The sequence below is a fragment of the Trichinella spiralis genome (genome assembly GCF_000181795.1).
Source record: "Trichinella spiralis strain ISS 195 chromosome Unknown Scfld8, whole genome shotgun sequence".
NCBI classification, from domain to species: Eukaryota; Metazoa; Nematoda; class Enoplea; order Trichinellida; family Trichinellidae; genus Trichinella; species Trichinella spiralis.
Window position 1 is genome coordinate 471,628 of NW_003526947.1, and position 14,939 is coordinate 486,566.

The following is a 14,939-nucleotide window of genomic DNA, read 5'->3' on the forward strand; positions in this document are numbered from 1 at the left end:
CGACATTTTTTTAATGATAACATTTTAACATGCATATAATTTCAATTATTAAATTATTATTGTAAGATGTTAGACACTCTTTTATGTAAAATTTGAAACTTTTCTAACTTGTTTTGCAAAGTGAATTACTTATTCATATTTCATTATAAATAAAAAAAACCATTCAATGGGATCATTAATATTATTTAATAGTGGGTTATTTAATAGACATACATAAGAACAATAGCTAGTGATTGTCGTATTTTTGTCGTGCTTATTGTGCATGTTGCATGTTGCTGGCTGTACAACAGCAGCATTGGAAGAAATCAAGCCTTCGTAGATTGGATGATTACGTATTGCAATATTCTATTCAATTTCTGGTCGTCAAATCATCGAACAGTAAAATTGCACATCCAACGATAATTACGACACTTTTGTCAACGTCAGAATTCATTCAACCAACTAACTAGTCATGCAAACTTTGTTTACTTCGAACGTTGCGCTTTTTCTTTTAAAATTATAATAATTTCATTTCGTCGATCAGCAATTTTTCCATCTAAAGCAAGTAGTCGTTTGTTCTAAATTTTACAAAATACTTTTCTCATATTAATAAATTACCGCTTGCTTGCTTCATTTTCTTTCGCTTTGCATGCAAAATACAGTAATAATGTTGGCATGTGATTCGAAGAAAGCAATTCGTTTCAACAAAAAGAACAATTAATCGACTATTTTATACGTTAGAGTTATCATAGAAATTTAACTTTTTTCCAATTAAAATAGTACATGAAAATTTTGATCAAAAAATGCGAAGGAAAATGTTGTTTTCCATTGTGCACAGAATTTTCCACTAGAAATAAGTGGAAAATAAAAACACAAAGAGAGACAGACTATTGAAATAATTGCCATCGTCAACTGCCTTCTTTTTCAGATTTAGTATTTCACGGGAAATTATCAATTACAATTACAAATTATTTATCTGCATTCGCATCAGAAAAATATTAAAAAAAACTGCATAAATTACATAAATAAGATATTTTTCCATTTCTTCATATCATAGTTGCATCTTCTAATGATCGCGAGCTTCGGCTCGGTGCTTTGGCATGCGAAATCCCTGGTTGCCAACTCTTCCTTTTTTCTTCTTCTGAAAATCTTTCCAACTGCTCACTCGACAATCACGCGATTCCTGAAACATTTGATCAATACAGAAGCATAATGAAGTGAAAAAAATGGAAATCAAAAAATTTCCACTTTACCTCGTAATTCTTTTGCCATTCCGTTTCAGCTTTTCTCCGTTCCAGCAGCTCTTGCTTTTCCAAATGTGCTCGTTTTCTGTACAGCAATAATAAAATATAATAAATACAAAAAAATGATTTAAAAAAATAGCTTGTGTCAAGACTTGTCTTCGACTTCACGTTCCGCTAGCATCCTTCGCTTGCGTTCTCTTTCGGCCAAAATTTTCACTCTGTTCATCCATAGCAATTTTTCATACTAGAAAATCACAACTGAACTTCAAAATACCGAAATTGCATAAAACGAAAAACACAACAAAAAAATCCCCACTTCAACTGATACTTTCGAACTTTTTTTAAGTAATTTTTGCCCAACTTTGGCACCATCGCCATCGTGAAACAAACCCCTCTCGTTTGTGTAAGTGCCGTTGGTCACGTTTGGTTTTAGTTTTTTTTTTGCGAAATATTTAATTTCACACAACGTAAATTGCAATAAAATGTTATTGTATTAATATATGCAAATAAAAAATAGAAAATATGGAAAAAATAAACATGCAATTCAATAGCATGTTGCAATGAGATAGATATGCAACTGTTTTGTGCAGAAATATGTCAAAGTTGGCAGGCAATTTTGAAGTGCGACAAAAGTCAAGCAACTTTTTCTTCAGCCAATTTGTGCTTGTGCCCAATTAAAATTGTCATACGTTGCTTAAAACAACTGAAATTTCTTTTCACACAGTGCTCAGCTCAAATCCGAGCAATGTGCAAAGATGCACTTTTGGCACGTTCAATGGTGTACAATCCAAATAAACAATGAACAAGCAGCTTATATGACATTTTCATAAAGCTTCTTTTTTTTTGAAAATAACGGACATTTTAAATAATTAATAATCATTTATTGAATCAATGACAGCCATTTCCACTAAATTCACAACATACAAAAACACCGGATAAACAAATGGACATAAAATTTCCAGAAGCCCCTCCTCGATAGTTGCTGTCAGGAAAGCGCACAATTTTCAGCTTGATTTATCGACCGGTCGTCGGTTGGCTAATTGCCAAGTCAACTCAAGCCTGGGAACCGGCTCGGAAAAAGCGGACACGCTGCAGTCCTGCGACAAAATTTACAGCACGCGAAAATCACGCGGTCGCCATTTGCAGACGTTGTCAAAATAATGCAACGCATCGTCAACGTCGGCCTGCTTAAAAACACGTCACGCTTGCATGCAAATCAAAATTGCATCTTTTTCCCGGAAGCCAGAAAAGTGTACCCTGTCCAGGAGACGTCATCCACCAGCATGTCATGGTAAACAGCACACAGAATATATATTTATATATATACATATACTATGGCTATTTATTATTTATCGACTTCACTTTAAACCGCTCCCATCATCTCTTTGCACAGCAGAAGTAGAAAAAATCATCCACAAGAAAAAAAAGCAAATAGAAGCAAACAAATTGAAATAATATATCGAATTGAAAATCAATCTCAACATATAAATACTTGCATCGACAACTCTGTCGAAGGAATTGGTTTATTATTCTTTTTATAATTCAATAATTCATAACTGAAAATTTCAAACCAATTCAACATGCAACTTGAAACAATTGAAAACAATGTCAAGTTGACATTCTTTCACTTACCCTGCATGCAATTGACCGCATTGCACAATTTACATCACAATTACACACGCAACTAATCAATTGAAATTATTATTATTTTTAATTATGAACAAAATTAAGAAAACTTTTTTAAAATCTAACGTCATCTGTTAAATTTTTATAAAATATTCTGTTGCAAAATTGAAATGCTTGCGCATCAATCTATGGGGTTTATAGAATAAGTTGGAAGTCAATTTTGCAACTTTTATTACTTTCATACAAATACATGCGCACGGTGTTAATCGATTATTCAAATATTCTTGCAGCTTTGATCAAAATGCAAATTTGAATACAGCATCCATTTGGATGCAGGATACAAAATATTGATCTACAAAACTCCTCAACAATTTCTATTTCATATGGCTACGATAAAATTAATAATTTATCTATTCTCAAGCTTTTACAAATAAATTTATATTGCTTGCAACATTTGCTGAATGATTATTTTTCAAATTGCAAAAACCAACTTCACTTCCGTCAAATAAAATTATTCATCAACATTATTATATTTATTCAATGCAAAAGTACAAAATTCAATACAACCAAGTAGTTAATATGGTGAAGTATTGATCATTATAGAATGGAAATATTAAAACAGCTTTACACTTCATGCATTTAAATTTAATGGAAATGGAAAATTGTCATTTTATAAACGATCGTATTTGAAAAATAAAAAAAAATAAAAGAGAAAATAATTGAAGAAATTTGTATTTATCATCACGCGGAATATTGTGTTCAATATAAATTGAATTCGGCTGATATCACGAAAATAAAAACCACAAAGATTGAAATTCTGCAAGCTCTCAACTGAGATGTTATTTCAACGTGACGCAATTTGAAAAACAAACAATCCACAACAGCTGGATAAATTACTCTTTCAGTGTTACGTAATGAAGAATAAAATTGTCCGACTAGCTTTTGTTGGCAACGTGTAAAGTCAGCTAATCAGCACGTATCATTGGAGAAAATTATTTTATTACTACATACTACTGCGGTGTGCGCGTCCAACAGCTAATAATCATGCGGACAAGCTTCAACTTTCAAATCGTTTAAGCATTTGCTAAACGATTTCAATTTCACTCTTGAAAAATACTACTATTGCGACATTTGTCAAAAATGTTATCATTGCACATGACAATTTTTGAAATAAATTCATTAATTTACTCATTCACATTTCACCAATTTTAACGTCTCAAATACAACTCTTTAAATACATACGAGTACAGCGAAGTGAAATAAACACGCTAGAAATTCAATAACAATACAATTATTAAATAAATACCCATTGCGTATGTGTATGTAAAACTAAAAATGAAATTTTTTCGATTGCTTAAAAATAATTTTTTTAACTTTTCACTTTACAAATATTATCTACTCATTTGCGTAATCAAGTATTTCAAGCAAAGCCGAACTGTCAAAAATTATCATACTTAATGGCCATTCCCAATTGCTGCTGGTACCGTATATGGTACCGCTAATGAACAACGTTCAAACAATAAGCACGGCAAACAAATAAAATTACGCGTTCAACAACATTACGCGATAGCATTCAACTACGCCGTTCGGCTTCAATGAATGCAGAGAGTGTGGACAATTATGATCTCAATTAAAGGAGATCAATGTCAACTGAAACAGCGGATAGTAACCGATCATGTAGTCACAGAATTGCACAATAAATCTGGTGGAAAACTCAATTCTACGTCATGCCACTAATTCCAGCCTAGTACAAAATTCAAACATCAACAATTGCAATTTATTCAAACATTTCAGTTTAATTTAAACTAAAAATCATTGCCCTTTAATATAAAAACTACATATTTATTTACAGATAAAGTTATATTTAAAATTTATTTAAACTTTAAATGGAAATTTTCAATTGGAATAGCTGAATTCTGAAATTTTGAACAGCACTTTTATGTATGTCCAATCAATAATACTTCATTTAAGAAAGATATAATCTTGGCCTACTTGCGCTTTTTACAAAATAACAAAACTTAAAATGAAAATGGACTGCTAATATGAAAATTTCCATAATTTAATAAATAAATCCACCCTGCAGCAATGTTGTCGAGAAGTTCAATGAAAATATATTACGTGAAAGTTTTATCGATTTCACTCTTCATCGACACTCAAAACGTATTTTGCATTAGGAAATATAAAGCAGACATATTTACAGTTGAACATGATTTTCCTCAGGACAACCCAACAAATAAAAAACAATAATTTTAAATTAAAAACTTAAATGATCAATAATATCAAAAATTTCGATTCTGCTTTTAAGCAGCTGAACTTATTCTACTGCAAAAAATAGTCCATCGTTATTTTATTATTTATTGAATGCTGGCTGTTTTGTTTTAACCTTATAATTATACCGTCTCATATCACTGATTTCACAACTGCATCCACAAATGCTACAAGAAAAGAACGAATAAGTAAACCAGAAAACAGTTACTTTTCGCTTAATTTTCCCATCCATCATTTGTACTTGCATTTCCTACAGTATGTCTAATAGTATTAATATCACTTTTCATTTTGTGAAAAAAAAGTATGAACGTCGTCATACCAGAAATAAAAATGCATACAACATGTCAAGTGAAACATTTTCAATTCAAAACACTAAACATGCATCTTTTTTACTGTTAGACAAGCATATATTATGATGAAAGTTGAACAATTATAAACATGTACTAATTATTAAACACATTATAAAGGTACATACGTATTCAGGATTGTCTTCCAGCAATGTAACTTTTCCCCCGCTTTCTTTCTTTTGGGCTTTGCGCTTGTCTGCAATCTATAAAATATTGATAAAATTATTTAATATGATAATTTTTAATAATGCAAACAAAAATAGCAGTTTCTGCATCCATACACTAAATGCAATACAAATAAATTAAATACAAATAAGCATAAGAAAGTACATCCAGATACAAAAGTCTACAATTACCAATTTGTCAGTACGAGATTTCGCTTCTTCATAAATTAACTGAATGCGAGCACGCTGTTCTGGATCTTCAAGCATTTCGATAGCTTTCTTCAAAACTATAACATCCCAGAAGAACAGTGTAGAACTAAGTATCTAATGAACGAATCATTACCGTCGAAAGCCTTTTGTGCAGACTCCCGATCGTCTGGATTTTTATCTGGATGGACCAGTATAGATAGCTGAAATATTTATATGCAATTAATAACAATGACAAGCCTATGAAACTTACCCTGCGATACTGCTTGCGCATTTCTTCGACAGTTGACTCCAATGGTAACAAAAGAACCTTAATATATAAAAACATTATTATCTGTACTAAAATAAGGTAAATGCATATAATGTGCATAATAAGATACACTGCTAAAAGCATTTCAAAAAGTTATATCAAACTGTATTCGAACAAAGAACAATATTTAAAAATGTTATACTATAATTACGCATCACCCGATACTTATTAAAAAATGTAAATTTCTAATAAATTCAACTGAAATTCTAAGATAAAGTATAAATTCTTTTAAAATTAATAAAAATGAAACAAACGAACATCATATGGATTCAAATTTAAATATGTAGATCCAGGTTTTGTCAAACGATGTATTTGTTCTTTGCTGTTCAAAACGGAATCTCGCTTCTCAATAGCTTTCACCTAAAAAGCGATAACTGAATTTCTCAACAACTGGAAAACAAAAGTTTAAGTTACTTCAGAATAAAAACTCGAAAACAATGATTCTGGATCCACTTCTTCCATGATTACATTCACAACTAAAACACAAATAATTCCATGATAACGTTAAATATATATATATAAATAAAGTACAATACACATGAAACGTCAGACAATAATACATATAAGTAAAGGATGAAAGTAAGTTTATACTTAAATCTAAGGGAAACTTCAAAAAAACACGGCCAAACAAACATAGCAACAGAAATACATCTTCTTAATAAACTTTACAAATAAATAAAGAAAAAAAGATTAATAAACAATATAAAAAAATAACAGAATAGAAAAGGTCAAATATATTTTCTAGAAAATTATAATTTTAATGCGGAAAGATAGATTTTCTTTTCGTCAAAAAATACCATGTTTCTGTTGCTGAAAATAAATTTTTATTCTTCACAGCAAACATTCATACAAAGAAATCAAATGGAACATGAACATTTATTGCTAAAACAATTTTCAAAAGATGTTATTCAACGCCTAACAAAAAGTCGAGTAGAGTATACTGTAAAATAACGACAACCGTGAAGTTCATTTGAATACTGTCTTAATTCAACAACTTGCTGCAAAATTAATTAATTTAGCAATACTGATAATGAATTTCAAATATTTTTGATATTTCAAATATTTTTATAAATAAAACTTTAGATGAAATTATTATAAATCTTTAATTGGTGTAATTTTTATTATGCAAGCTCACCTGCAAATAGTTAATTAAATATTTTGCTACAAAAATATATAAAAAATAATTTTGTTTTCATTTTTAGACACACAGTTAACATTTTAATTATTAAAAAAATTTTTTCAAATGCATCATTTTAATAAATATGATGTAGACAGAATTTTAATTCAAAAAATTGTTCGTCTGTTACACACACACACATCGTGCGCAACCGACAAAAACTTTAATTAATTAATTAATATTTTGTTTTATGACTGTTTCTAAATTATTTTTTGAAAAAATTTATTTGTTCTCGTAGCTGGACGCAGCATGCAGATAGAGTAGACTTGTATGAGCTTGAATACAGAAGCTGTAAAAGCAAACAAAAATATTGAAATATGAACCGAATTTTCCTTATTTTCAAATCAAATTCAAAAATTAAAAATATTCGATTATAATTAGATTTACATTTGTTCGATTTAGTTAAAAATAAAAAATAATGGTTGCACTGTGAATAAAAGCAAAAACTGATTAGCAATTATCGTTTCAAATTGATTCAAAAAAATGATGCACAGTTAATAAGGAAAACATATACGATGTGTAAAAATTGTTAATCAGCAAAGCCTGCTGTATAATCTAAACCGACATTTTCATCCTTTTACTCTGATATATATATATAATTTTTCTTTCTACAATCCATTTCGCCCACAAGTCTCAATCAGCATTGTTCAGCTGGAAAACAAAACCCAAGTAAATCGTCTGTACCTATTTTTACTCGTTGCATTCCATGATCATTGTAAATTCACTATTCAATTAATTCCACGACTAATGGAACTCATTTGTTATGACATTTTACATAAATTTCAAATTTGCATTTATTCAATGACAATGCGACGATTTGCCGTGTTGTTCGGTTTGCGCTTTTTAAACTCAACTTTAGCAGAAGATGATTCGGATGACACTGACGTAATTGGATTTTGCCTTTCTTTAAAAAGTGTCTCATTCTCTTCATGCCATTCCGAAGTAGAAGCGGTTGACTGCGACTGCTGATACATCAAATCCAACGTTTCAGCATCCGTTTCACAATAACTGAAAAAAAATAATTTCATGCATTATTGTATTCCACAGGTTGAAAAATGTAATTAAAAAAGAACATACTTCCAAATTGGCTTGTCTACCGGTTGCCATTCTCCATACGGATGTCCAACAGATGCTTCATTCGATTGTTCATTTTCAGTTCGATAAGCACTGGATAGCATAGCATCATACTTTTCTTCTTGTTTTATCACAGGCGCCTCCTGCTTAACCAAGGGCAACGACTTTTGTTCGAATGCTGCAAATGTTTCTGGTCGCTGAGCAACGCCCGCATTCTTCCGAATGGCCATTTGTGAACTCGAACCAGGTGCTAAACCCAAAGCCACCTCACGACGATTCATCTGCTTTTGCTGAGCTGCCAAAGAAACGTAACCTTCGGCTGGCTGTTCCCAAGTCGACTCACCAGTAGCACAATTCCAATAATACAGTAATCCTTCTGGAGTTGCACTTTCAAACCAAACTGCAAACGCTGACTCAGCCAATTCATCTTGAAACTGTCTCGTCGAAGCGGATGATGATGTTTCTAATAAACAAATGTTTAATTTAAAAAATTTCAATTCACTTTTAATACATTTTCTTGTCTTCGAACAACAAAAACTATCCAAACTATTGTAGCAATCAATGTCTTTAGTTCTCATAACTGACAAATTACTTATACCAAGCATTAGTCGTATTCAGAAAAAGCAAATACAAGAAAATAATTTAATAAATTCACAAACAATTCAAGTAAGCATGAGAGTTTATCAACTTTTTGTAATTCACGTACCGTAACTCTCGCAGTGCAAATGAACATTCTAGCAAAATTAAAATTTCATTTTATTAATTCATTATCCGTACTTTCATAAAAGCTGCTTGACAAAAACAAAAATATCAAACACGAACAACTATTAAAATTATTATAAATAAACAGGTCATAAAACTAATATTATTTTGTAAAAAATAATAAAAATCAAATAATTTTTATAAATATTATTATAATTACTTTTAGACTATTTGAAATGGTGAACACATTTTATAATTGTCAATCTTGAACAGCAACTTATAGAAAAATCAGAACAAAAATACAGTCACCAAATTTATAATTTAAAATGTCTTACCTATAAAGAACTGAACTATGCTTATTTATATTTCGATCTAGTGCAACATTAATAAATTATTCTTTTACATTTTATTTTATACTAAAAAAATTCTTAGACTAAACCGCAATAATAATGTAGTGCTTTAAATAAAAAAAAATATTCTCACTTTTCTTCGTAAATCCTTGCGCATTTGTCTGAGACGATAATTTCGGGACATAACCATGCTTCACATCCTTGTTATATGAAGTGAGCGCTTCCTTAAATGAAAAAATTACCATGACAAACAACATTAGCACTTCAAATATTATATACTTTTTCCATTGATGAAATAATTTTTTTTGTCTCAACCGCTTCTTTCAATCTCAGCCGCCCTTGTCGAGCTACATGGCGAAGTTTCAGTGCCACATTTGCTTTGTGTCTGGCGCCTTGTTCATGTTTTTGAATGCTCGGCTTATTGTCGTAATAAAAACACTTGCATATTTCACAGTATTTCTTCGGAACCGATTTCCAGTATTCTGTCATTCTTCTAAAGAAAATAAATAGTCATTTAAGGAAACAAAGACACCACTAAAAATGAAACATTATCAATTTCGCTAAAAATGAATATGAATATACAATAAATTTATGAAAACAACGCGACAGGTTGAGCACTACTTGAACAGGTAAAATTTCGGCTGTCGTGCAATAAAATAAATCTAAAATAAATCAGCAGAAATTTTTCTTCACAAATGATTGTTGTAACGTTACATTCATCATCATCGAAATACTGTAGGAAAATGTATACAGTAAATTAAATGAAAATTAGGTATTTATAATTTAAATCTAATTGACATTTATCTTATCTACGATCTTTAATCTTATTATAAGAACAACCACTTTAACTGCAATTTATTTAATTAATGATTAAAACCTTAATTAAGTTTTTCAGTAATATAGTTTTTAATGCTTTTCAAATTTTAGAAATTGCTGAGAAAATGCAAATATATATATGTACGTGCATACCCCACTTAAAACGTTCTTGAAAAATAAGCGTTAAGCAAAACTGCGTTGTAGAAGGTCGTTATAGCATGTGTTTATAGTACATCGGTTCCAACAAAAGTCAGAATATATACAACAAAATGTATTTGAAATATTATTAAAATGTTTACATGCTTTATTACTCACATTCATCATTGTGATGATGGACCAGCCTTTGATTCCTCAACCTTAGATTTCTAAGTAATGAAACTCAAGCGTTAGCTGTCCTTACTTTCTTCTCATGTAGAATTTCTTGATAATAAGATATCATTTCAAGAACATCCCGTCTTGATTTGTAACTTCGCTTATCAACAGGATCCTGTTGTATGAACTGATCCATAATTTGTGCAATGTTGATGATGTTGTTCTTAAGAAATTCTGCTGTTAGAGTTGTCAAAGGTATATCCACTTTTGAATCAACGACTGTTGGTTTATTATCAGTGCATAGCTCTGCCGGTTGTTTTAAGTCATCATTGCTAAAGCTCTCGTTGTGAGATAACAAACAGAGCACACCAAAAATATATGACTGAATATATAAAAACGAGCAGAATCCAAACCAGCTATTGTAAATGACTAACAAAATGTATGGGACAACTCAAGCAACATGATGTAATAAAAACGTTTCAGTGCTGTTAAAAATATTTAGCTAAATTTCTTGCTTTAAGGAAAAATGAGTCACGTGACATGCCAAAAAACAGCGTTAAGCGTTATATATATTTATTTATTTATTTACATTTCTTAGTTATTATTTACTTATTTTGTAGCAAGATTTCAATTTTTCTCATTTATCGTTTATAAGAATTTAAGTTGCGACGTAACTGAATGTGATAGGTCCAGTAATCATGGCTTATATTGCTTATAGTGTTACAACAAAGTTCAAAAAATTTTTCAAGAGTTGAAATAACTTCAAATTTCAGCTATGGGTATTTATAAACTTATAAAATAGAATGAACTTTAAATTTAGAAAAAGATTGTTATTCATAACTTTTATTTCGTTTTTGAAATACATCAGATTTTCAATGCCTGCAGCATTTTCTAATAATTATAAATTGAAATTAAGAGAAAAGAATGCCCAGTGTAAAATAAATTTGCATATACATGCCTTTTACATAGTTGAAGTTATTGTTTATTTCTAAGTCTCAAGTATTATCAATTACTATAAGGTCTTAAAATAAAGTATCTGGTGATATGCGCGCTGAGTTGGATTCCAGTGTTGACATCGACCAAATGCTGCTATGTGAACGAAATTTACAGGTATAAAAAGGCACAGTTACATTATTAAATATTAAAGTTCATTATATATTTTACATTATTAAAATCATGGAGCTTTAAAATTACTTTTAGATATTAAGAAGAACCCGAGATGCTTGCATAGTTGAACTGGCATACTGGAAAATAAATGACACAATAAAAGTAATATTTATTACTTAGTTAGGGATATGTGCAATAAGAATTTTTATTATAAAGGAGGTTAAAAACATCGCTTATCATGTGCCCTCATTCAGAAAAAAGCTAAAAGAAATAAAGGTAAAGTGTATTGTAAAAATGCTTGTAAGAAAAAAAATATATTTACAGAGTACATTAGATTGTATATTCTGATATTTTTTTAACAAATATGCAGTTTTCATAAAGATACCACTTTATGGAATTTTACTGAAGATTAAGCAGTGGTGTAGAACCATAAATTTTGATTACAAAAGTAATAGCTGAAAAACTTAACTTTGAAGCATTCCTTGGACACTGCAAGTGCGTTGGTAAGAAAACTGAATTCAAGATGTTTACTTGAATCTGAAACTGAAAGTGACCTTGGTGACTGTCAAGCCGCACAAACAATGGGTGAACGAAATTCAACCAGCTTCAACTCAACAGAATTTTGTGCAATAAGTACACCTGTAAGAGGAAGAAAATAATGTAATAGTTCATTACTTAAAATTATAAAGCAGTTGTTATTTTATAATAAATTTTAGGTCACATTTGTGATTTCTGCTTGAACTAGACCGCATTTCAGTTATGTTCATTTACTGCTGCATGTTCATACTGAACTGTTCATTTTGAATTTTTTAAACTGTGACTAACAGAAACAACATGTGCAAGAAAAAGAAATGCTTTCCTGGAAATTGATATGATTTACAAACTGTTCTTTGCATACCATAAATTACATTTCATTGCACATTACTGGTGTTAAAAGCTTTCTTAATGATTTTGTTAAATGCACAAAATTTATTTCTTTTGTGCAACCATGCTAATTCATGTAAATTCTTTAATCTTATGTTTTCAGCTGATGAATGAAATAAATAAATACCATTTCTTTTAAAATATGCACAAAAGTTTGCAACATTATTTGTTGCAGAAGAGTTTTTATTTTTGCTTATTAAATTCGATGCTTAGTTAGCATTTGGTTTTGGCTTGAAAATTCGAATTTATTAAAAGTTATTCATTTGCGTTTTGCAACGCGAGTTGTAGCATAATCATAATCAAGTATACACATATAAATTGTTTATCCGAGAAAAAATCCCCAATAATAGATGTTGAAAAGCAAAAAGGCTGAAGGAAACATCACTATAGAAATACCATCAATTTTCTTCGCTGTCAGAACAGGGCATTTCCAACACAACCAAGAGCATTCACATCTAAAATATTCACATTAAATACAGAAAAAATAATAATGTTTTAATAAATACTTTAATGTGTTGTTTATATTGTTGCGCGTTAAATAACCAACGGCAGCTAGTTCGAGCAGGGAGCAAAAAATGAAAGCCATGCAACAAAGAATCCATACATCAATGGCTTTCACATCAGAAGTTTTTGGCAAATCAGTTAAAATAGAACCAAACTAGAACGACATCTTTTTTATCATCAGAATCAGATTTATCAATGCTTACTTGAAATGTTAGTGCTAACAATGAATGCACACCTAACATTGTTCTCGGTTGTATCATGTCTGCATCAAGAAAAAACGATATCCAAGATATCAATACAACCAAGTAGGCCGGAACGTACGCTTGCAGTATATAAAAACCATACTGTCTCTGAAATTTTTAAATATTATTATTCAAAAATTTGTTTTCTAAAATGACAACAGTGTACAACCTGGAAAGTAAATGTGGCTGTCAGCTCATGCCATCGACCTGGTGGATAGTTCTGAAAATTTTCAATACAGAACTGTCGTATCAACGAGTAAAAAGAATTAAAATTAAATTAAAAATGTACAGTTATTTGAAATGAGTAAAATTAAAATTATTTTTACTCGTTGAACATGGAGTGCAGAGTAATCGATCAGTTTGTAATCAGGAAGGCGAATTTCTTTGAGTAAAGTTATTGGATTGACGTCAATCCATTTTAGCTGAACTTCGTCAGCATTGTATGTGAAACTTTCATAGGTGAGAAAGCAACGTTGTCGGTCGATTGGCTGTAAAAAATTATGATGATAAATTTATATCGATGAAGTAAAATGGTTAATTTTATATACAAATGTTTTTAAATCTTTTTCACAAGGTCCGGTCAACTTGATCCGATAATTAACCCATACTGTGCCATTTGAATACTAGAATGAAGTTAAATTCTTATCTGTGAATTTTTTAATTAATTAAAAAAAAAACAAAATTACAATCATTAAAAATATATTTGTAAATGGAGAACGATGAACGGATGCTGATTTGCTGTTGACAAAGCAACAGCTCGGATTCCAGAGGCGTTTGAGCAACGTGTTACTGTCTAGTGATAAATTTCCTTTGCAAGGATTGAGATGATTAAACGCAAGTGATGGATCATTCCAAGCTTCGGTCATGTATATGTCGAGTTCAAATTCAGAGCGAAGTTCGTTGATTTTTGATATTTCTTGTACCCAGAGTTCAATTTCTACCAAAACTTTACCACCAGTGGGCAGCTGATTTTTGTGATGCACTCGAAGCAGTTCGTCCACAATCCATGAATCATTTTTGCACAGTGCTTCCGATTGCACAGTCATGCCTAATTTTGACAGCATCCAAAGCTGCCATAGGAAGAACACGATCCTGTGCAGCATCGCCTTGGCCGCTTTTCAGCCATGTTCACCGGCCAATAAGGCTCAATGAAATGAACATGAAGCTCGCAATATTCCACTTTGTAAATTGCAAACAGCACCATTCATCGAGCAGCTGTAGTTCTTTCTAAGAAAATCAAATATGAAATGGTTTCAAATTTTGCAAATTGTAAACTGCACGCGCAAAGGAATTTTCACGCTAATCTCAGCTAATTAACAGCTGATTTGTTTGAAAACTTCTTCAGCAGATAAATTTCCTTAAGCTTATTAGATGATTTAGCACTTCTGCGTGGCTAATTTCAAAAACATTACTAATTTTGATAGCATAAACATAGACATGCACGATATGTTGGTTTTACTTTTGAAAAATAAACTAATGCTTTAATTAATTCAATTGAAACAAATATTAATAATTTGGTTTTACTTTGGAAAAAATGTCAAAAGTGTCTAATTTCTGTCGTAATAGCATGATAAAATTCTTTGAAA

The 14,939-nt window shown here is 30.6% G+C and overlaps 2 protein-coding genes across 2 annotated transcripts; both read right to left on the bottom strand.

Annotated features, from left to right (window-relative positions):
• Positions 1-1,045: 1,045 nt before the first annotated feature.
• Tsp_10374 (DnaJ protein) lies at positions 1,046-7,077 on the bottom strand. The gene is made up of 10 exons (XM_003372764.1): positions 6,943-7,077; positions 6,560-6,621; positions 6,404-6,505; positions 6,089-6,145; positions 5,972-6,038; positions 5,821-5,915; positions 5,593-5,667; positions 1,376-1,467; positions 1,233-1,308; positions 1,046-1,162 (listed from the first exon to the last, which is right to left on the bottom strand). Exons 2-10 carry the CDS (start codon positions 6,605-6,607, stop codon positions 1,046-1,048), a joined length of 729 nt encoding a protein of 242 aa, XP_003372812.1. The 5' UTR covers positions 6,608-6,621; positions 6,943-7,077.
• A 1,039-nt stretch (positions 7,078-8,116) lies between these two features.
• Positions 8,117-14,399, bottom strand: Tsp_10375 (putative neurotransmitter-gated ion-channel ligand binding domain protein). Its single transcript, XM_003372765.1, has 15 exons — positions 14,040-14,399; positions 13,902-13,976; positions 13,680-13,841; positions 13,523-13,573; positions 13,315-13,461; positions 13,114-13,265; positions 13,004-13,062; positions 12,264-12,322; positions 11,791-11,820; positions 10,665-10,958; positions 10,051-10,181; positions 9,728-9,941; positions 9,582-9,672; positions 8,400-8,859; positions 8,117-8,330 (listed from the first exon to the last, which is right to left on the bottom strand). Exons 1-15 carry the CDS (start codon positions 14,397-14,399, stop codon positions 8,117-8,119), a joined length of 2,499 nt encoding a protein of 832 aa, XP_003372813.1.
• Positions 14,400-14,939: the final 540 nt, after the last annotated feature.